This window comes from Macrotis lagotis, chromosome 6 (assembly GCF_037893015.1).
Source record: "Macrotis lagotis isolate mMagLag1 chromosome 6, bilby.v1.9.chrom.fasta, whole genome shotgun sequence".
NCBI classification, from domain to species: domain Eukaryota; kingdom Metazoa; phylum Chordata; class Mammalia; order Peramelemorphia; family Peramelidae; genus Macrotis; species Macrotis lagotis.
In genome coordinates this window covers 55,326,927-55,351,588 of record NC_133663.1, presented here as the reverse complement: position 1 = coordinate 55,351,588, position 24,662 = coordinate 55,326,927, and the positions used below count along the sequence as shown (strand labels likewise).

The 24,662-nt window shown below is 36.9% G+C and overlaps 1 protein-coding gene across 1 annotated transcript in view; it reads right to left on the bottom strand.

Annotated features, from left to right (window-relative positions):
- SLC16A14 (solute carrier family 16 member 14) overlaps positions 1-24,662 on the bottom strand; it is a 58,119-nt gene that overhangs the window by 20,460 nt on the left and 12,997 nt on the right. The window contains exons 2-4 of the mRNA XM_074191206.1: positions 18,838-19,111; positions 10,371-10,514; positions 465-1,460 (exon numbers count right to left, since the gene is read on the bottom strand). Of these exons, the coding sequence (XP_074047307.1) occupies positions 465-1,460; positions 10,371-10,514; positions 18,838-19,096 (1,399 nt within the window). The 5' untranslated portion in view covers positions 19,097-19,111. The remainder of the gene's footprint in view (positions 1-464; positions 1,461-10,370; positions 10,515-18,837; positions 19,112-24,662) is intronic.

Here is a 24,662-nt window from a genome sequence, read left to right as displayed (position 1 = left end):
TAAATGTAGGAGGAAGGATTCAGAGCCAGGTACTCTACTTCTGTAATTGTAACATGATTAGTACAGTGCCTAACAATTAGTAAGTGCTATATAAATGATGATAGCTGCCATCATCATCATCATCATCATCATCATCATCATCATCATCATCATCATCATCACAGGGTTTTAACCTTGGGACCCAGAACTTATTTTTTTAAATAATTATTTCAATCTCTTTGGTTTCCTTAGTAACCCTAGATATTTTACTTTATTTTATGCATTTTAAAATATTGTTCATCAGACTGACTCCTTATGGGAACAACACAAAAAACTGGTTAAGAACCCCTGAACTGTAGCAGCCTTTCTTATTTGCTGTGAACTCAATGCAAAGGTTATAGACTTAATACTGTGTGATCACCAACCCAAGAATAGATGAAGTCACATTTGTAACTGGAACACTATTAAGACCATAAACTGTTTACCTGCAAATGGTGGTCCCAGCAATGCAGATATTCCATTGGCACAAATGATGATGCCATAGGCATTTGCAAGATGTTCTATGCCCACCAGATCTTCAGTCACTACAGGCATTAGGGAGAAATACCCACTGGAGAAGCCTATCAGGGCACACATGGCTGCCAGGCTGGCATAGGTGTGCATCAATGGCAGAATAAGGATACTGATGACAAGACTCAAGTTAGCCATCAGAAAGACATTCCAAACGCTGATGCAGGGCAGGTCAGCCACAATCCCAAGGATCACTTTTCCAAAGATATGAACTATTGCTATGATTGAGGTCAAGGGGAAAACATCGTTTTGTTCAGTCAGATTGTACAGCTTGACTATTTCTGGGAGATGAATAAATGGAATTACGAAGCTGCTGTAGGCAAAGAGAGCCCAGAAAATAAAGGCTACAAACATCCGATTGGTAAACAAGGATGCAGCTCCAAAATAACTTGAGTACCAGTCCCAGAATCCCTTCCTGATTCTAATGGTAAGTTGGCTCACTATCTTTAGAATCCGAAGAGCATACATATTTTTTCTAAGTCGAACTTTGTCTTTGTTCTCTGGAACTGGGGGATTATTGAGTATTTCTTCCTTTACTGGTCCATCTTCTCTTTCTTCTGTTTTGTTTTGCTGCCCATTTGATTTTATGGACTCCGTTGAATGGGACAGAGTGAGTTTGAGATCTCTCTCCCCACCTTTGCTTTTAAGGATTTCCTTGCTTTGGGCTTCACTGGGAGCGAGGGGTCTCATGAGTGCTCCACAAACACATAGGTTCAAGGACACAGCCCCTTGGATGAACATGGCACTTCGCCACCCATATTCTGAGCAAAGGTATTTTAGTAAGACGGTCATGAGGAAGGTCCCGAATCCTGTCCCAGTTGTACTAAGCCCCTGAGCTAGGGCTCTTCTCTTCTGAAAATATTGTCCAACCATGACCACCGCAGGGAGATAGACCATACCACTGCCAAACCCTGTCAATACATTTTAAAAAGGAAATGAGATATAAAAGACCATGGCTTGATTTGAATATATTTCCAACATATACATATATATATATATATATATATATATATATATATATATATCCAATATAGATATTTATCTATAAGTGATAAATCCTAGAGACAATTTCTGGATTGCAGAAAGATGGCATTTTTCTTCCAACTTAGCTTATTTAGTATATACTAGATTAATGGTAAAATAAATTGAAATAATATTATTTTACAGATATTCTGTTTAGGCAGGCAAGTAATTATAAGGGTGACCAAGAGAAATTTGGGGGGCAATTTTCAGAATCTACAGGCATAAATATGCACTGGAATCACAGTTTTTATCTATCAATAGTTCTTAAACTCTTTGCTAGAAGATATCTTAAGACCCTCTCCATACCAATCCATTGTCCAAACAGTATCCAGAGTGATTTGCTAAAGTACAGAAAAGATCTCTTCCTGGCTCAATAAACTATCAAAGCTCCTTGGAGCAACTATAAAGTCCTTTGAAATTTAAAGTGTTTTATAACTTGGCTATCTTTCCAATTTTCTTAGACTTCACTCCCCTTTGTATACTCTGTGATCCATGTATTTGCCATTTCTTACATACACAGAAATCTATCACCTATCTCCAAGTCTTCTGACAGTCTGGAATGTTCTTCCTTCTGACCTCTACCTTTAAAAATCCCTGGATTTTTTCAAGTTTCAATTCTGATGCTCCCTTCGACAAGTAGCTCTTTCCCAGACTCTCACCCTTCCCCTTAGTCACTCATACTTTCCCCTTTGCAATTAACCTCTATGTACAGATGTTGTGTATATAGGTAATTATATGCAGGTGGTCACCCCCATTAGACTGTGAGGTCTTGAGGACTGGGATTGGGTATCCTTTGTATCTCCAACCCTTTCCACAGTCCCTAGCACATAATAGTTCCTTCTATGAAATACATACTTTTTTATAAATATTTGTCAGTTTGACTTACCCTAAGTTCCAATTTCCACATCTGCAAAATGATCAAATATAAAGCCTCATTTTTGTCTGTTTCTTGAAGTATTTTATAATTTGGTTAGATATCAATAGTCAATCAAAAGCAGCTTGTTACCAACTGGATGTCTTTGTTTCGATAAGAATCAAACCATTTTCCAAATCGGAACACCACTGACTATTGGAATTTGTTCCCTGTTGTTCACAGCTGACCTTGAAAGCAGGGTGAACAGACTTCTCTCCACCAAACCATTCTGTCCTTGTCCTGATATTTCAGCATTAGCTCATGGCTTTGGTTCCCATTTGGAACCAACACAAAACTCATAAAGATCCCTGTGTATTTGTAAGTTCCAAAATAAATCAGATTCTCAAAGGAGGGGGAACTTCTCATTTTACTAATTTCTCCTTGCAAAACAGAAATTGCTTTTGCTAGCTCTATTTCTGTCTATGGTAGTCAAGGAAGAAAAAGAGCTGGGTGACAGCATGGACTTTTAGTTGGGAAACTCTGAGTTCAAATTCCATCTCAGATGTTAGTTCTATGACCTCAAGCAAGTCACTGATGGAGAACTTTTCTCCTCAGTTTCCTCATCAGAAAAATGAGGCTAAATTCAACACATCTCCCAATGAGCTTTAAATAAGACAATGGATATAAAGGGTTTCAGAAACTTCAGAAATGGGTGGTTATGATGAATGATGACTGAAGACCTCTGTCTGTCTCCTGTGGTATAGCTTTATTGGGTGCCTGTTCATAGCATCTGCCTTTACCTTGACTCACAAAGACCTCTGTATCCAGAGCCAGCCAATATTCACCTCCCTTGTGGAGAACCTTCTCTGAATTGGTCTCCTAGCGACTGGGGTCTCTTACAGCATTTAGTAGCTCCTCATTTACAGAGGCAGCTCTGAGTAGTTAAATTGGCATGAAAAGAAGGCTGTTTCTGGCTGCTTTGTTTTTAATGGGTCCTTCTATGAGTTAACATACTCAGATGTTAAACTATCTGATGACCCAAAGGATGACTACCATTGGGCAAAGGGCCTGAGAATATACAGTGATCCTTTGCAAATCCCTTGCAAAAGTGCAACTGATCCAGAGTTCACACCCTGAATTCCGATCTAATATTTGAATATGGAAAAAAAACTGGCCAAAATAAATTTTGTGTGTGACGTCCAAGGAAAGGTAATGCCCCATAGTGGAGTTGGCCATCCTCACATCCCCCATCAAGTCCTTCTTATTGTGTGACTAGAGACAAGTCACTTAATTTTGAAAGCTTGGGCCATTTTCTGAGACTATAAATGACAGGAGTTCTATGGATATGTTCCCGATGTGGAAAATTTTTTCCACACTTTTGAAATCATATATCCTGACATTCTCCCTGCAACCCAACCTAGGTACCCAAATTCCAAGGACACATAAGGGGGTAATCTCTAAATTTCTAATAACAACTGATTCAAGTAAAGTAAAACAATTTCTGATTAGTAGGAGACTTATTTTTAAATACCTATTTGTGAAAAAATTGAAATTCAGAGGAATAATTTGAGAGGAATAGATATCTAAAGCTATATAATTTCTGCTAAAGTGGTATAAATCTTGAATTAAAATCAGTGGATTTGGGAGTGGAATGTCCCTACAGAGATTATTAAAATTTCCCAGAGATTACACCAATAATTAATTTCTTAACTATTTTAAAAAGCATTTTGTCCAACAGGTAAGCTTTACAGATATGAAGGAAGAGAGGAAGGAAACAAGGAAACAAATATTTATTGAGTCTACCGTTTGCCAGGTATCTCATTTGATCCTAACAACAACTATAACAACTATAACAACAGCAACTATAAGAGGTAGGTAATATTATTCCCATTTTACAATTGGGGAAACAGAGGCAGAGGTAAAGTGATTTGTCCTAATCTGGATCTGGAGCTATTTGAAGAGTGTGTTTTCTCTGCTCCATGCTTTAGACTGCTCTTCAGGTTTTCTCTCTAAGACCAAATCTGAACTCAGATTTTCACGTTTCCTGCCTTCCATTGGAATGGAAGGTCTAGTTTATTATATTTTCTGCCCCTCCCAATGAATCTCCTAGTTTTATTTATTAATTTAATGGCTTCTTTTTGCTTTCAATTTCATTCATTTCTTCATTGACTTTCAGAATGCACTGCAAATACTTGAATGACTTATTAGCCATTAAGCAGCTAATGCATCTTCTTTATTTCTCTACTACTACGTATTCTCTTTTCTCACAGATTGGGGTGAATATCCCCATCTGTTTTATGGAAAATGGCTGCATCTCAACTAGCATCTGTGAATTAGGATTTTTTTAATATTTTGATAACTATATCAATTTGATTGGTTTTCTTTGCAATCTTATATTTTTTTACTTTATTATTTATAAGTGTTATTCTGAAAAAGGGTCCATAAACTTCACCAAATTACCAAAGGGGTCCATGAGACCAAAAAGAAAAAAAACCCAGACATCTGATCTAAAGTAAGCCGGCCTAAGCCCTTGAGAGATAAATAATAAATAAATAAATTCAGCCAGCCAATCTCTGTTTTGTGTCTCCATGTGACAAGTAACAGCTATTTAATTAACAGAATATAGATCTACCTTATTTGTAGTAATTGGAGATGTAAAGACCCAGAAAATTTTTTTTAAATATTTTGTTTGTGATTTTTCATTCCTCATATCTAAAAAAAAAAAAAACAATAACCCAAAACAAAAAACTGGAAAAAATATTTTGGGCCAGGAAGAAAAAGAAAAAATTTCCTTAATTTGTTAGTTTTCCCTCCAGAGTTTTTAATAGTAGCCCATCCTTCATTTTAAATGTACTTTGAAAATATAAATGAATGTCAAAAACCTCATTCCAGTGAAACGATGCAATAAAATATTTTCATGCAATCAATCAGGAGGATATTTTAATAGAGCCATGTGTTTAGGGGAGTGACGTAATTCTGCTTCCCATTAAAATAAATTATGTGAAAATCTCCATATAATGAAGGGATTTTTAATTTTGGGGGGGCCAAGTCACCTTAGCAATTTGATGGAGCCTCAGAAAGAATCCCTTCATAGGAGAAGATTTTAAATGTATTAGATAAAATACAAAGTCTTACAAAGGAAACTAATTATATTACAATAAAGTTGCTAGAAAACTGTCTTGGAAACAGGTAGTGAATTGAGCACTAGCTCTGGAGTTGAGTTCCAAGGTGACCTTGGATGCTTGCTAGTTGTGTGACTCTAGGTAAGTCACTTTACTTTTATTGCTTCCCCCTTCAAAAGAAATGTTTTTTTAAAAATAAGTTCTCATACTCCAGGTTAAGAACCTCTGATAAAATTAAAACATGTCCCAGCCCCAGTTGAAGAAAGTCAGCTTCTCTCAGATTAATAGTCTTCCTCTAATGCTTTTTATGTGGAACACAGGCTCTGACAAGAGGAAAGACCTTGAAATAGGTCCAGTAATAGAACATTCATTTATCATAGCACTAGAAGTGCAGGAATTATTTTGGCCAAAGCAATTCATGTTGTTGTTCAGTTGTGTCCAGCTCTTCATTATGCCATTTGGGGTTTTCTTTGCAGAGATACTGGAGACATCCACTATTTCCTTCTCCAGCTCATTTTACAGATGGAGAAACTGAGGAAAACAGGTTTAAATGGCTTGCCCAGGCACCTGGCTAGTGTCTGAGGTTGGATTTGAACTCGTCTGTCTAACACTATCCCAAAGCAGCTCATTAAGATTGTCTACTAAGGTAGAGTGGGAATAAGGGCCTATATAAATGGAATCTCATATTCTCTCTATTCTGTATGAGTTTTACATATAGCTATTTATATAAAGTCTCTCCTTCATTAGAGTATGAGCTTCCTGAAGGCAGGGATGGTGCCTTTCTTTGTATACCCATTGCCAAATATAATGAGTGTTTAAAGCCAATTTACCAGGAACATCTGGAACATCCTTTTGGTATATGTTGTAATTGGACTTGACCTGTGGTAGTCATAAGCAGTAGGCCACCCACCACTTTGAACACATGAAGCCTTCATTGACTCCTTGAGAGCAGGGATGACCTTACTTTTCTATGTGCATCTTCAGAGCTTAGAACAATTCTTTAAACAAAGGAACTAAGCAAACTAAGCAAATCCTTCTCTAACTGTTCATTCTATTTCACCCTCTGACCTCCATAGTGAGAAAAGGTGACTCACCCAAGTTGACATAGGTAGTAAGTCTCAGACTTGGGATTTAAGCCCAGATTCCCTAATTGGAAATTTCATAATCTTCCCACTGTACCACACCTCTTTTAACAAACTGTTTACCTCAAGGGATTAGAACAGTGAGTTCACTGGAATAGAGAACTCCCAGGTGAAGAAATCCCTCCCACCAATGTACATTGGCATCTTCTCTGCAAAATATCAAGAGTTTGAATGACTTGTCTAGATTCCCATGCCAACAAGAAGCAGCTTTGACACCCAGATGTTCTTTGTTTCAAGATTGTCTCTTTGATATGAAATTAAAATTTTGCAATCCTGAATGATTTATATCCTAAAAGTGACAGTTATTTTTCTGAATATTATTGGAATTAGATCTTATTAGAAAGAGAACATTGTGAAATTTTTAGTCACAGAGCATTATATTTTTCTAACTTTGAATGTTAAAGTGCTAAATGGTCTTTGTAATATCAGCAGCTAACACTGTCCTGTTTTTTTTTTTGAAAAGTTCTCTTCATTCTGGGCAAAGGGCAAAGGATGATATGACTAATCTCATTTCCAAAGAAATGTTCACATCTCTGAATATTTAATGTACTTTTTGGAGTTGAACATGAGAACATTCTCATTGGAAGATTGTAGTCTAGGGTTTGGATTCAGGAAAACCTGAGTTTACCTCAGGTGCTTACTAGCTGTATGACCCTGGACAAGTCACTTAACTTCTGATTGACTCAGTTTCCTCATCTGTAAATGGGAATAATAATAGTATTTGCCTCCAAGAACTATTCTGAGGTTCAAATGAGATAATGTTTGTAAAGTTTGTAAAGTGCTTAGTATTGTGCCTAACACATGGTAAGCACTATATCAATGTTGTTATTATTCAGTCATTTCAGTTGTGGCCACATTTGGTGTTTTCTTGGCAAAGATACTGGAATGGTTTGCCATTTCCTTCTCTAGATCATTTTACAGATGAGGAAACTGAGGCAAATAGGGTAAAGGGTCTTGTCTAGGTCACACAACTAGTAAACGTCCAAGGTTGGATTTGGACTCAGGTTTTTCTGACTCCAACCCCAACACTCTATTCAATTTGCTATCTAACTAACTGTCCATGTAAATATTAGCAATCATTATAATAATAATAATAATACCTACTATATTATTTATATGTATCACATACATGTTATTTTTATGATTTTGCTTATAATTATTTTATTTATACTTATATCTATTATTTTGCTTATATTTTATTTATTCATACTTATGGGACAGCTAGGTGGCACAGTGGAAAGCATACCAGTCCTGCAGTCAGGAGGACCTGAGCTCAAATCCAGCCTCAGACCCTTAATAATTACCTAGCTATGTGACTTTGGGCAAGTCATTTAGCCCCAATGCCTTGAAAATCCCCCCCCAAAAGATAAGGATTGAGATATTTATTTATACTTAAATATCTGTTATTTTACTTGTTTTTATTTATACTTACTTTATATTTTTATTATATGTCTATGATTTTGCTTATGTTTATTTTATTTACACTTAAGTTATAATTTTTGTCATTTTGCTTCTATTTTATTTGTACTTATATTATTATATCTATTATTTTGCTTACATTTATTATTTATACTTAGTCAACACTTGCTATTATATAATAGCAATTATATTTATATAATTATATATAATAACAATTATATTTATTATTACGCTAGCTAATGTTTATACAGGGCTAAGTATGTGCTAAGTACTTTACAAATATTGTTGGTCATCATAATAATATTATTATCATTGCTACTGTAAATAATAAGCACAAAGACAAAGGCCATTGCTAAACAAAGGCACACACTCAAGTCCATGCTACGTGTGGATCTAATGAAAAGATGTGGGACCTGACCTGCAGGAAAGGTATTAGACTTTTTTACCACTTGGTCCCAGGAGGGCAGAACCAAGATAAAGGGGCTGGAAGTCAGAGAAAGACCAACTTAATTTTGATAGAAAGAAAACCTCCCTCCAAAGAGAGCTGTCCAAAAGCAGAAAAGGAGGTGTCCTGGGAGGTAGCAAGCTCTCCTTCAGCAGTGATCTGGAAACAAAAGTTGACTGTGCCCTGGTTGGGTAATGTTTGAAAGGGAAGTTTTGCTCAGATGTGGTTAAGACCAGAAAGATGGTCCCAAAGGCCGCTGCCAACTCTGAGAGCTGATGCTTCTGTAACCTTATTCACGGAGTTATTAGGGAGCGTAGCCACTAGATATTTCTCAACAACAAAGATGTACTTTTAGAGATGTTGTCATTTAAATTCTGTAGCTCATGTTCAGAGACTAAATGTACAACATGCTGTGGTCAGAACTAAACATGATACAGGAAGCTGCTTTTTGCCAAAGGAAATTGGGGGAGGCCAAAGCTGCAGAACCACACAGTACACATAGGTCACCCGGAAACCACTTTTAACCTCCACACTGCTGAGTAAACATTCAGTTTCAGAAAGATCTTTTTGAAGTGCTTCTCTTACATATATGTGTGTGTGTGTATGTATGTGTATATTTATATGTGTGTGAATGTAAATATATGTATATATGTTTATTGATATCTCACTAAGTTGAACATGACCATAGAAGAAAAATAACTGCACTTTGAGTCATGCTATAGATATCAAATGAAAAACTTTCTTGACATATTTGTCAAGAAATGTCTTTTCTTTATTTTTTTATTAATTAAAGGCAATGGAGTTAAGTGACTTGCCCAAGGTCACACAATTAGGCAATTATTAAGTGTCTGAGGTCGCATTTGAACTCAGGTCCTCCTTACTCCAGGGCCAGTGCTCTATCCACAGTGACATCTATCTGCCTCCATAGGTGTTTCATTTAAACCAACTGCCCACCCTTGGATGAGCTACTCTGTCAAAGAAGTAACAATGAGAAAACATGGTATGATGGGAAAAGCATTGGGTTGGGAGCAGAAGAACATGTTCAAATTCCATCTCCATTATTTACTAATTCTGTGATCTTGCACAACTCAGTTCAGTTTTCTTATCTGAAAATGAAAGCCTTAAGCTGAATTGACTCTAAGGTCCCTTTCAACCTAAAGCTATTCTATCTTCATGCCAAAAAGATAATTTATTGTTTAGTTCTCATGTAATCTGAGTTAATTTACCTCTAAAATATGAATAATCTGTGATTCAACAAGCAACTATTATGTATCAATGAATCAATCAATAAATATTTTTAAGTTCCTATGAGCCATAACTATTCATTTTTAGGATGTGCTGGAGGTACAAAGATGTAAATAAAACTGTTCCTGCCCTCAAGAAACTTATAATCTATAGAGGAAGATAATATAAATATATATGAATATATTAAAAGTAAGTAATACTAAATCAATGTTAAAGTTATGGGGGTAGAAAATCAGGAAAGGTCTCATGGAGGAGGCCTCCTGAGCTAAGGGATTTTCTAGAAGTGAGGAGGTAAGCAGAAGAGACAGAAATATGCTATGACTACTCTCTTATATGGAAGGCTTGATGGGAGCAGTGCCCACCAAACTTCACCTTGCCAGAAGCCTTGCCCATGTACAAAGGAAAAAGAACTCATACTTTCTTTGCTATCAATTCATTGCATTTCATACTCCAAAGAATGGGAGAACAAGGAGTAAGGTGAGTGAGATGGATGTTTTCACCTCCATAATAAATACTTTTGCTAAAGGCACAATGAAAATCCTGAAGATTGATTTTGCATGGACATCACTTACCTGCAGCCACTCCAAAGGTGATAAAGAGATAATGCACATTGGTAGCATAGGCACTCAGGACCCAGCCCAGGGCATTCAGAATCCCTCCAATTATTGCAGTCTTGCGGCAGCCACACGTGTTAATGAATAAGCCAATGAAAGGTCCTGTCACAGAACATTAAGAAGAATTAACCCTTCAAGTTTCATTGCCATTCCTCCCAAATAAAGTCTTATCTGAACACAGCATAAACAGCCTTAAAAATAGCCTTAAAACATTGTAGTTGTTAGATAAAACATGGAAAGCTTCTTTTTTTAAACTATGGTAAAAGTTGGAAAGAAGTACATTTAGATTGGATGTTAAGAAGAATTTCCCAATAGGATTGTCTCAGAAGGTGCAAACAGATGGACGAATGGAAAGAATGGATCGAGAAGACCTGAGTTCAACCTCTGAGACATTTACTAACTCTGGGACCTGGCGAGGTTACAACCTTAGTTTCCTCACCTGTAAAATGGGGCTACTAATACTTACCTCCTAGTGTTTATTTGAGGATTAAAGTTCTTTATAAACCTTAAGGAGATATAGAAAGGCTATTCATTAATAGGAAACTCTTCACTGGAAGTCTTCAGGTAAAGGCTGGATGATCACTTGCTAGTTCTACTGAAGAGAAGATTTTGTTCATCTAATAAATGGGCTGGCTAGCCTCTGAAGACCCCGCCAACTTGGTAATTCTATATATTATTAAGGGGAAAAAAAACCAAACCAGCTTACTTCCAGTAACCTGTCATTGCTATTGATAATGCACTGATATATTTATATATCGATTGCTATTGATACTGCATTAATTTATCTATATATCGACCAATGACAGGTTACTGGAAGTATGCTGGTTATGTATGTATATATGTTATATGTATATATTAGATATATGAATGTATTTACGTATAAAATATAAATATATATTAATTTTTCTGAGTTTTCTCTACCTGACTTAAGTGGATAAGAAATGGTAAATGAAGTTCAGTGGAAAATTGGATTCAGAGTTGGAGACTACAGATCACAATCCTGGCTCTCTCATCTATTACCTTGGGTAAGTCACTAAACATCTCTGAGTCTCAGTTTTCCCATCTGTAAAAAGAGAGGGGCTGGACCAAATGACAGCTTAGTCTGTGAGGTAAGTATGCTGATTTATCCTTTGTTCTAAAAGTAATACAATGGAAAAACAAGGATTGTTGGCTGGAATGCTGGACCTAGATTCTGACAAACCTAGGTTAGAATCCTGCCTGGGACACCAACTATATGATTCTGTCTATCTTGGTTTCCTCATCTGTAAAACGGGCATAATGATAGCACCTACTCCCTGGGGTGTCTGTGTGTGTGTGTGTGTGTGTGTGTGTGTGTGTGTGTGTGTATGTATACACACACATAGGTATGATTATAATATCATAGAAATATACAGCTAATGTGTATTATTATATAAAATAACAGATATAATATATAAAACATATAATAATAGATATCATATGAGATATATCTAATAACAGGGATGGTAAATAATATTCAACAATAATAGCTATAGAACATCATATAATACATATGATAATAAATATAGTTTATAATAGATATATGTAACACTAAATACATTTACTAATATAGTATATAATAATTATTATATATAATAGAGATAATTATATATAATATTAGATATACCATAGATAATAATAGGGATAATACATAATATATCTAATAACAGGTATATATAATAAATAACATATTATACATAATATTGTACGATAACAGATATCATATACAGCACTTCAAGATTTACAACGTGCTTTCCAAATATTGACTCCTTTGATTTTCATAACAGCCCTGGGAGGTAGGATTACTATCCCATCAGTAGAGATAATCAATGATTAGATGGCTTGACCAGGGTTAGTTACATCACTGACTGAGGCTATATCCAACTCAAGTATTACTCCAGACCCTGCACTCCATGCACTACGCCACCTAGTTGCATCTTTATAAATATTAGTTTGTTATTACATTTAATGCAATTAAATAGCTGCCTACTTATCTATATTTCTCAGATGAAAATGAGTGACTATTGAATGACCATCCAAAGGCTCAGCCATCAAACAGAACATGAAGTCATGGATGTTTGTTAGGATTATGTTTTCAGTGGTTTAAGTCACGTTCAATTCTTCATGGATCCCTTTGGCATTCTCCTGGTAAAGATATTGGAGTCATTTGTCATTTTTCTTGTCCATTCATTTTACTGATGAGGAAACTGAAGCAAATAGGGTTAAATGACTTGCCCAGGGTCACACAGCTAGCATGTGTCTGAGGCTGGATTTGAATTCAGGAAGATGAGTCTTATGTATCCACTACACCACCCAACTGCCCTATACATAAGCAATTGCCTCAACTTTCTCCTTTTGTGAATTGTCTTGAAGAGTGGCATAACCCTATATTCCACAAGCATCTCTTAAAAACCCCAGCACTCTGAATTCTATGATGGAAGTTGGGGCAGGGGAAAGGCATTAATCTACAGGGAACCTCTACCAGATTCGGGGCTACAAGGGTTTTCCTATTACCTCATTTGATTTAATCAGCTTCATCTTTGATGGAATTGCATTCCTAAGAGGGTGGAATCTTTAACACTCTGAAGAATTAATCAAGGATCGAATTAGTTCTCCCTGTTATCTTGGAAACAATCTGGCAGTAGGTAAACATTTTAAAATAAAAGTGGACATGAAAATGGATAATGACAACATGATCAATCCTGGGAAACACATAGTTTCTGATAAAAACTGGTAAGAGAAAAAGATGATAAATCTTAAAAAAATTGTAAGATATAGGTTAAAGGCATTTCTTCTGGATCTCTTACAGTGCTTTTTAACTAGATCATAGATTTAATCTAGACCATAATCAAATGCTACTTGAATGAAACTCTTAATGAAAGGTGTGGTCAGTTCATTATGAATAGGCCTTTTTAGAATTGAAAAAGTCACTTTCAATGGTCTGATTAAATTTCTGATGCTCCAGAAACTTGCTAATAGTTTCCTTACTGTTACATTAAAAAAGGATCTTTTAATATAATACCCCAATGCTAAATTATGGGATTCCAGGAGGTCCATATAATGTTGAAAAGGAACTTGTGGGATAGAAAGTGATTTATTGTTCTAAGTCAGAAATGTAGGTGATGTAATCACTACAATGCAGGTCCTGAGTCTGAAAGATTCCAGAGTTCCAATCTGATCTCAGATATTTACTAGTTGAATGATCCTGGACAAGTCACTTTACCCTTTTTACCTCAGTTTCCTCATCTATATAATGAGATAGAGGAGAAAAATGACAAACTACTCCAATATCTCTGTCAAGAAAACCCCCCAAAAGAGGTCAAGAAGAGTCAGACATAACTGAAAATGACTAAACAGCTACAACAACAAAACTGAATTTCTCTGGGCCACTGTTTCTCCAATGATCTTGAAGGTCTCCACTTCTAAATCTAGGATCTAAAACTAGGAGCACAACCTTAGAAAGTCATCAAGTTCAATTTCTTCATCTTTCAAATGAGGAAACTGAGGCTCAGGGCATTTAAGTAACTTGCTCAGGATCACACAGCTAATATGAATCTGAATCAGTATTTAAAGCCAAGGCGTCTTTCTTAACTCTAAGTCCCCTACAAAAGTGAACACAGAACTTAAGCCGTCCAAACTCTCAAACTATGAGTCTTCTTCATTTTCTGAAAGTGCATGTATAGTTTACAAAACTGAAACAGTCTGTCCACTCTGCCCAATCATTATTAAAAAACTGATTTCAATTTAGATACACATGATCATCAATGTTCCTTCCCACACGAGGCTCTTAAAGAGTCATCAATTGGCAAAGAAACCTATCCTAAAGCTATATGAAAATGAAAATATAGTCTACAAGACATTTCTCTTTAAGGGAAAAGCTTCCAGAGTATGGAATTTTTCCCAGTTAAGAAAGAACTACTCATGTTCTTGTCCTTGATGGCAGGAGAGGATCTGGTAAGTGGAGGAACTCCAGCGGAGCATTGGCAGCAAACTGCATTGGCAGCATCTGCCAATCTCAATCTGAATCACTCACCTGGTGGGACTCAAGGATGGAGTAAGAATTTTTGTGGAAGGGATCAGACTTAGAGGCTAAAGGGATATCAGAAGCCATCAAGTTCATTTTCCCTATTTTACCAATAAGGAAAGATGGTCTGGAGAATTTATACAATTTGCTTATAGCTACACATGTAATACTTTGCAAAGGCTGGATTCAAACTCAGGCCTTTTGTCCCCCAATTTCCTGCTATTTGCATTATACCTTTCAATGATTCTTTCTACTAAATTCCATGACTTTCCCCAATATAGTGATCTCCCAAATACAGAGATCCTGGACTATACCTGTTACGTCACCATTTTAGGTACTAAAAGGTTTGGGATTTTTTTTCTTGTAAGTAATGGCAGTTTGGGTTAGTGGATAGAGAGCTGTCTTTGAAGACAAGAAGAATGAGTTCATGGCCTCCTCTAATATACACTGGCCATTAAGCCCTCCGCAAGTCTCCAAGACAAAGCCACTGAGAAGATGCCGACCTATTTGGGGAGAGGGATTTTCCTTAATTGGGAGGTCCTATGCTAATGAAACCACAGGACCAGTCCCTATCATCTTAGTCCTTAAATAGCCAACTCAGGTCCCAGCAAGCAATGAAGTAATCAATCTTTAATAAAAACTTACAATATGCAAGCTGCTGCACCTAAAAACTGGGATTTTTTTTCCTTCTTTCCCTCATTTCTTTCTTTCTCCTCTCCCTCTCTCCCTTCCTTCCTTCTCTCTCTCTGTCTCTGTCTCTTTCTCTCCCTCCTTCCTTGGCAATCAAGTTTAAGTGATTTGTCCAGGGTCCTAGAGTTAGTAAGTGTCTCAAGCTGGATTTGAATGCAGGTCCTCCTGACTCTAGAACTGGTGTTGCACCATCTAGCTGTTCCAAAACTAGTATTTTTGATGACAACCTATACTCATTTCACCTCTGTGTATGGTCCTTCTCCTCCCCTCCAACCTGTGAAAGAACACAAGATCCTGAAGGCATCCCTGGTTTCTTGGCACAAAGTAGACACCTCATTCATGACTGATTAATTTGTGCAGCCTCCTAGAAGTCTCTAGACCACAAAATTCCATCATTTCCTGATTCTGTGGTTTTCCCCTAGCAGTGCCTTCTCATCTTAATCTCTTGGCTTACTTCAGCTAAAATCCCTTCTTCATCAGTAAACCTTTCCTCTTAAAGATCCTTGCCTTCCTCCATTGACTATCTCTGATTTCTCCTGCCCATAGCTATTTTGTACATAGTTGTTTGCCTGTGGGCTCTTTCATTAGGACAGGAGCTGTCTTTTGTCTCTTTTTGTATCTCCAGCACCTAGCACCATGGCAGGCACACAGTAGGAAGCTTAATAAATGCTTATTGACTCGTTAACTTAAAAATCAAATCAACCTCAGCCACATGGGAATATGGAAGCATTTTTACTTTATTCTTTTGAAATAGTTTCCATTCTCATTGGAAGCAACATTTGATACATGTCTGGCTAGCTGAGACCAATGGCTTCAATCACCAAAGAATGAATAGTGACATGGTGGGAATGGTAGTGATTAAACACGTTAAGAGCAATCTTATTCACATATCAAGGCAAGAAGTTTTAAGAAAGGTGCTATAATACAGGGGAAAGTGGGAAGTTGATGGAACTGGGTTCAAATTCTATCCCCCAATATTCATTACCTGTCTAGATCTCATTTCCTTATCTGTAAAAAGAAAGACTTGGATTAATTGACCTCCAAGACACTTTCTGGAAGGGTGGCACTGGATAAAACTCTGGGTCTGGAAGAAGAAAGACCTGAGTTCAAATCCAGGCTGAGACACTTACTAGTTGTGTGACCTTGGGGAAGTCACTTAACCCTATTTGCTTCAGTTCCCTCATCCACAAAAATTGGCAAAATAATAGTACCTCCTTCCCAGGATTGTTGTGAGGATAAAATAAGTTAAAGGTAAAATGAGTGAAACACTTTGTAAATCTTCAAGTGCTCTATAAATGTTAGTTTGATTCCAAAGTTCATCCTCCAGAGAACCTGGTTAGAGCTTAGAGAACCTTTTTCCCTGTGACATGAGAGGACCCACCCTGACTTTGTTCATGAGTGGGGCTGAATGGACAGGAGTCAGCTTAACCACCAAGCAACTTACTAGAGCCTACAACAGCGGCATAGAAATGCTGCCTGGTGCAGGAGGAGACCTGGATGTAGATTCAAATCTGGGATTTACTGCTTGGCTAGCTAGCAGAAAAACTCTTGCCAATCTCTCCAGCTCTCACTGCTCTCAACTATGAGTTGAGGGTGGTTGACCTAAATGGTGTCCAAAATCCATCCAGTCATTAATCTATGATCCTAAGAAATAAGATTATTCTTCCTTTTAACCCTATTTGGCAAAATGCTCTAGGACTAATTTCCTAACTGTGGTTTGTTTGCCCACTGGAAAGGAGTTAGGAGGTCCATTAAGGTCCATTAAGCCAACTGGTAAATAAGCAGAACTCCAGCCCCACCTGCTTTTTCTTTTTATTCCATAACAAGGGGTAACTTGAATTGGCTCTGGCATTGCTGTGCCCAAAGTGTAGGTGCCAAATCACTATAGGAGGCATAGTTCTGGTTCTAATGTTAGATATTCTGGGTTCAAATTATGATTCTGATGCTGCGTCATCTATAACAAAAACAACTAGAATTTACATGGCAATTTAAAATCTTACTTTTATCCTCACAACAGCTTTATGAGAAAGGTGCTATCATCCCCATTTTATACCAATTGAGGCAGACAAAGGTTATATAACTTTCCCAGGATCATACATCTAAGAAATGCCTGAGGCTGAGTTTAAAATCAGGTCTTCCTGACTCCAGGTCCACTGAGCCATATCAAGTAAGCCATAGCTTCTCTTGGCCTCTTTTCCCTCATCTTGTAAAATGATGGGTTAGATATGATTAAGATAACATTTAAGTAGTCTGAGGTGGCTATAGGTGGCATAGTAGATAAAGCACCAGCCCTGGAGTCAGGAGTACTTGGGTTCAAATCTGGTCTCAGACACCTAGCTGTGTGGCCTTGGGCAAGCCACTTAACCCCATTAGCCTTGCAAAAACCTAAAAAAAAAAAAAAAAAAGAGAGAGACTTAAGTAGTCTTATAGCTCTAGACCTATGAAAAATGTTGTACTAACATCAAGCTAAAATCAGTATATTTTGAAGGTAATTAAATTAACTTCATGGAATCATAGATTTGAATTGGGTAAAATCTTAGAGATTATCTGGTCTAATTGCTATTACAGAAATAATTGGGAAAGTACAAATAACTTCTTTGGAATAGATATAATTTAAGTTTAGTATTTCTTATAAATATTCTACAAATCAATTGTATTTTTTGGCATCTGGAATTGGAAAAAAAAATAACAATATAATTAGGGTTTATCCAGGCTGGCTGGATGGAACATGGGCTACCATCTCTTCTTGCCTTTCCTTTGGTCCTTGGATTGCTGAGAATGAGTCTGGGTAGTCTGACTTGTTCTTAATATTTGAAGTCACTGACTCTTCATTTCTGGGAAGCAGAGGACCAGTACACTTTGCCATTAGTGCTGGTACTGCATCTTAAGGTCCATCATCCTTACCATCTTCCTTCCTTCTCTCAGTGCTCTCCATATTCACTTCCTCACCTTCCCCTCCCCAACCACCCTACTGAAGCTACTCTTACCATCAGCCTAACAGATCTACCCTGCAGCTAAATTTTCTTTCATCTATTATCCTCAAGACACAATCCTCCCTCTTCTACACTAGCTTGGTGAGAATAGTCACTTATTAATCTTCACCTGAAAAATGAAGACAATGATACCTGAGGGAACTCACTTCATAGGGTTATTGTTAGACTGAAATGAAACAGATGAGGAAAAGAATTTTAAAAACAAGAAAGTCAATTGGAATGAATCATAATTATTTTTTTGATGAAACTAAACCAAACACCTCATTCACAAGGAGGGAAAATAGGTAAATGGATCAGATTCTTTTCAATTCCAGATGCCAAAAATGTATAATTTGTGTATTATGTGCATATACCTACAGAGAATAATTTCAATGTTTGCCTTCTTTCTTACTCCTCTGGAAATTAGAGGTGGTTAGGTAGTGCAATGAAGAGATTACCAGTCCTGGAGTTGAGAGAACTCATCTGGTTTCAGATACTAGCTCTATGACCCTGGGTAAGTCACTTGACCCTGGTTTGCTTCAGTTTCTTCATCTGTAAAATGAACTAGGGAAGGAAATGGTCAACCACTGCAGCATCTTTTATGAGAAAAAGCCAAAAAGGATGAGGAAGTTAGTAAGGTATGGGAAGTTAGTCAAGGGAAAAGGAGAATTTCAATGTTATATCTACTTATCCAGTCTCAGCAGTACCCTGGCAGACATACCGACAATGAGTGTGATCCCCATACTGAGGGAGCTAACCCAGGCAGTCAAGCCTCGACTCTGATGGAATTCTTCAAGCCATTCCATGTTCAGCACACCTAGTGCCATCTGGGACCCCATGATAAGAATGTGCACCACAAAAGAGGAAAGGACAATCATCCAAGCCCATCCACCATCAATGTTGGGGTTAGGGTTATGTGTCTTCTTTTCTCTTGGTCCATCTTCAAAATCATACCCAATATCTTCATGACTGGTGTACATTTTTTCTACAGTATTCTGAAAAACATAAAATAAATTATTTTTACTAATCACAACAAATAAAAATGTTTTAGTTTTCTCCTCATCTTCTCTCCCTCTCTAGCACCATAAAAGGGTTGCCATCTTGCCAGAGCTCCAAGTCTTTTAGCATTATCTAGATCTTTGCACCATACCTTGAAATTCTTTAAAAGGCACACCCAACAGGGCAGCTAGGTGGCAAGTGAATAGAGTACCTGAGTTCGAATCCAGCCTCAGACACTTAATAATTACCTAGCAGTGTGGCCTTGGGCAAGCCACTTAACCCCATTGCCTTATAAAACCTAAAATAAATTTTAAAAAATTTAAAAAAACTATGTCCAAGCCTTCTGGGAGATAAACCAGTGTTCAGAGCTGCCCCTCCTGGAGGGAATGGGGGCTTGAGACAGAGGTCAAGGTGACCTGCTTTGAGAGTAGCACTGAGTATGATCAAAGGGACCAGGTTGATTCTGGCTATAATTATAGGCTAGATGTCACCTATTTAGGATACATTAAAGAGACAAATTCAGAATTTTTTTTTTACTTTCATATTTGATTTTTCCCTCAGTTACTTATTTTGGGTTTTTTGTGGGTTTTTTTGATTAAAGATTTTATTTATTTTGAATTTTACAATTTTTTCCCCTAATATTACTCCCCCCCTGAAGGCAATTTGCCAGTCTTTCCATTGTTTCCATGGTATACATTGATCCAAATTGAATGTGATGAGAGAGAAATCATATCCTTAAGGAAGAAACATGAAGTATAAGAGACAGCAAGATCAGACAACAAGATATCAGGTTTTTCCCCTAAATTAAAGTTAATAGTCCTTGGTCTTTGTTCAAACTGCACAGTTCTTTATCTGGATACAGATGGCATTCTCCATTGCAGACAGCCCCAAATTGTCCCTGATTGTTGCACTGATATTGGAAGGAGTGAGTCCATCAAGGTTGATCATCACCCCCATGTTGCTGTTAGGGTGTACAATGTTCTTTTGGTTCTGCTCATCTCACTCAGCATCAGTTCATGCAAATCCCTCCAGGCTTCCCTGAAATCCCATCCCTCCTGGTTTCTAATACAACAATAGTGTTCCATGACATACATATAACACAGTTTGCTAAGCCATCCCTCAATTGAAGGAGATTTACTTGCTTTCCAATTCTTTGCTACCACAAACAGGGCTGCTATGAATATTTTTGTACAAGTGAAGTTTTTAGTCTTTTTCATCATCTCTTCGGAGAATCGACCAAGTAGTGATATTGCTGAATCAAAGGGTATGCACATTTTGGCTGCCCCTTGGGTGTAGTTCCAAATTACTCTCCAGAAAGGTTGGATGAGTTCACAGCTCCACCAATGCCAATTACTTATAAAAAAAAATTTTAATATTCCTTTTTCAAATTTTGAATTCTCTCCCTCTCTTTTCTCTTCCCTCCATTTAGAAGGCAAACAATATGACATGTTATACATGTGTAGTCATGCAAAACATTTCCATATAGTCATACTGTAAAAGAAAACATAAATACCTCAAGAAAAACAAAGAAAATTTTTAAAAAAATATACTTCAGTCTGCAATCAGACATCATCAGTTCTTTCTCTAGGGAAGAATAGCATTCCTCATCTTAAGTCCTTCAGAGTTATCTTGGATCATTATATTGCTGAGAATAAAAAGTCATTCACAGCTGATCATCTTACAATTTTGCTGTTCCTTTGTACATAGTACACTTCATACGACACCTGCTCATGTAAGTCTACCTACGTTTTTCTGAGACTATCATGCTCATCATTTCCTACAGCAGATTAGTATTTCATCATAATCACATATCACAATTTGTTCAGCCATTCCCCAACTGATCCCTTCAATTTCCAGTTCTTTGCCATTAGAAAAGAGCCACTACAAATAGTTTTATTATACATATATAGATCCCTTCCCTTTCATTTTTTATTTCTTTTGTAAGACAGACCTAGTAGTAATATTGCTAGGCCAAAGGTAATGAATGGTTTTATAGCCTTTTGGGAATAGTTCCTAACTGATCTACACAATGTTTAATTAGTCCACAACTTCACCAACAATGCATTAATGTCTTATGTTTCCCATGTCCCCTCCAATGTTTGTCATTTTCCTTTTCTATCATATTAGCCAATCTAATAGGAATGAGATAGAACCTCAGAATTGTTTTAATTTGCTTTTCTCCAGTCAATACTGAGTTAGAAATTTTTTTTATATGGCTATAAATACCTTTGATTACTTTGTCTGAAAACTGTTCATATCTTTTGATCACTTATCAATTGAGGAATGGCTCTTAATTTTGAAAATTTGACTCAATTCTCTCTCTCTCTCTCTCTCTCTCTCTCTCTCTGTGTGTGTCTCTCTCTTTATATGTGTGTGTGTCTGTGTGTGTGTGTGTGAAAGAAAACAAACACTCCCAATTAAAAAAAAACTCAAGAAAAACAAAGAAAATTTTAGAAATTAGGCTTTAATCAGAGAAACTTCAAAATTTTCTTCACAGTTACTATTCCTAACTGTATTCCCCTCTATCCTATTTCCCCCCTCCCCATTTATTCTCTTCTGCCTCTCCTTTTATCCTGTCCCTCCTCAAAAGTATTTTGCTTCTGACTTGATAATTTCATGAAAGATGATTCTAGGCTCTTTTTTTCCATCATGACTTTCTGGTAGTACAATAATTTTTAAATTCAATCTCCTGGATCTGTTTTCCCAATGAGATTGTCTTCTATTTTTTCATTCTTTGGTTTTGCTTTATTGTTTCCCCATAAAGGCATTAGTTTCCATTTGCTCAATTCTAACTTTTAAGGAATTTTTTTCTTTAGTGAACTTTTGTACCTCCTTTTCCATTTTGGTCACTTCTACTTTTTAAGGAATTCTTCTTATTGGATTTTTGTATCTCTTTTACTATTTGACCTAGTCTGGTTTTAATTAGTTATTTTCTTTAGTATTTTTTGGTCTTTTTTTTTTTTTTTTTGATTTTTCAAGGCAATAAGGGTTAAGAGGCTTGCCCAAGGCCACACAGCTAGGTAATTATTAAGTGTCTGAGGTCGGATTTGAACCCAGGTACTCCTGACTCCAAGGCCAGTGCTCTATCCACTGCACCACCTAGCCACCCCTTTTGGTATCTTCTTAACCAAATTGCTGACTTGTTTTTCATAATTTTCTTGCATCACTTTCATTTCTCTAACCAATTTTCCTCTGCCTCTTTTACTTATTTTTCAAAATTCTTTTTTGAGCTCTTCCATGACCTGAGACCAATTTATATTTTTCTTGGAAGCTTTGGATGTAGGACCTTTGTCTTTGTTATCTTCTGAGTGTGGTTTTGATCTTCCTACTCACTATTGTTAACTTTCTATTTTAAGATGTTTTTCCTATTGTTTGTTCATTTTCTCAACCGATTCCTTGACTTTTAACTCTTTAAGTCTTATAGTAGGGCTCTGTCTCCAGGGTGGATGGTACACTATACCAAGCTTCTGGGGTATTGTGCAGCTATTTTCAGAGAAAGTTCTAGGAACCTGCAAGTTTTCAGTTCTTCCAAGGTGGGATGATCTTAAGGAGAGATGTGTTTTCTGCTCCATGAGTGACCACTTTTTCACTCAGGAAATGTGAGGAGGATCCCCACTCCTCCATAGCCCCAAGTTCTGGTGTGTTAGTGCTCCTCCTTACCCTGGCACTGCCACCAGGATCCAAGTCCTGCCTCTGTGCTAGCAAAGAGATCCCTGTAATCTCCTTCTGAATATTTGTCTGACCCTCTTACCTTCAGTGGGCTGAGCACCTGGGAAGCAGCTGTTGATTCCATGGGCTCCCAAGGGCTGCTCCTAGTTGGGGCTGGGACTGACCTGGGAGAACCTCTGCAGGACGGTGCTCCTCTCTCTCCCTAGTGCAACAGTTCTTTCTTGTTGACCTTCTAAATTGACTTGAGCAGGAAAATTGTGTCCCTCATATAGAATTCTGCCACTCTAGAATTTGTTTGGAGTCACCATTTAAAGATATTTGAAAAGGTTCAGGAGAGGATCTGCCCTTTCTGCCTACCTCCTAGGATGAGCTTAGAAAGGAAGATAGTAGAGAGGCCAATAATAGATAAATCCCTGGGGCAAGGGAGGTCTAGATTAAGTCATTTAACCTTTCTGAGACTCAGTTTCTTCATCTGTTAAATGACTATAATGATAATACTTAAAAAGTCTCACAGAGTTGTTGGGAGAATTAAGTAAGAGAAAGAGGATTACAGACCACAAAACACTAATCAAACCTGATTAATGATTCATCCTGTCAAATTAACAATGCTCAAACTCAGGGGACTTGTGGGCACTTCCAAACCTACAAATACACTCACAGGGACATTTACTCATTTACAAAGCAAAGTCACATGGTGTAGGGGTCGGTACCTTGAACCTCACTTCAGAATTCTCAACACAGCTCAATAATATCTCCCAGAAAAACCTTCAGCCAAACCTGCTAAGAGATGAACCAGTTTGGAAGTCAAGGTGACCTGCTTTGAGAACAGCACTGAGTGTGATCAAAGAGGCCAAGCTGATTCTGGCCCTAACTGTGGACAAGATGGTCATATACTCCGGACACACTAAAGAGACAAATTCAGAATATTTTTACTATAATATTTTTATTTTATTTTCCCCCAATTACATTGTAAAAATAATTTTAACTTTCTTTTTCAAATTGAGTTTCAAATTCTCTCCATCCCTAATCTCCCTCCTCCACTTAGAAGGCAAACAATTTGATATAAATTATACAGGTATAGTCATTCAAAATACATTTCCACAGAAGTTATGCTGTGACAGAAGACAAAAACCACAACCAAGAAAAATAAAGAAAAAGTATCTCTGATCTCCATTCAGTTTTCACACGTCCTTTCTTTGGAGATGGACAGCACCTTTTATTAAAAGTCCTTCAGAGCTGTCCTGAATTATTATATTGCTGAGAATAGCAAAGTAATTCACAGTAGATCATCATACAATATATTTGTTTCTGTGTACAATGTTTATATAAGTCTTTCCAGGTTTTTCTGAGAATATCCTGCATGTCATTTCTTAAATCACAGTAGTATTAGATCACAAACATGTACAATGTTTGGATATGTTTGGAAATGGATAATTTCCCACTTGATAGACATTCCCCTCAATGTCCAATTCTTTGCCATCACCATGAGTGCTGGTATAAATATTTTTATGCATGTAGGTCCCTTTTCTTTTTGTTTTTATCTCTTTAGGATACAGACCTAGCACTGGTATTGCTTGGTCAGAGGGTATAGGGTTTTATAATCCTTCAGGCATAGTTCCAAACTGCTTTCCAGAATGGAAGAATCAGTATACAACTTTACCAACAGTGTATTAGTGTTCTAATTTTCCCCACATCCCCTCCAACATTTATTATTTTCCTTTTCTGTCATATTAGCCAATCTGTTAGGTTTGTGGTGGTAGCTCAGACTTGTTTTAATTTACATTTATTTAATCAATTGTGATTTAGAGCAAATACTATATGACTATAGATATTTTATATTACTTTGTCTGAAATACTGTTCAAATCCTTTGATTATCA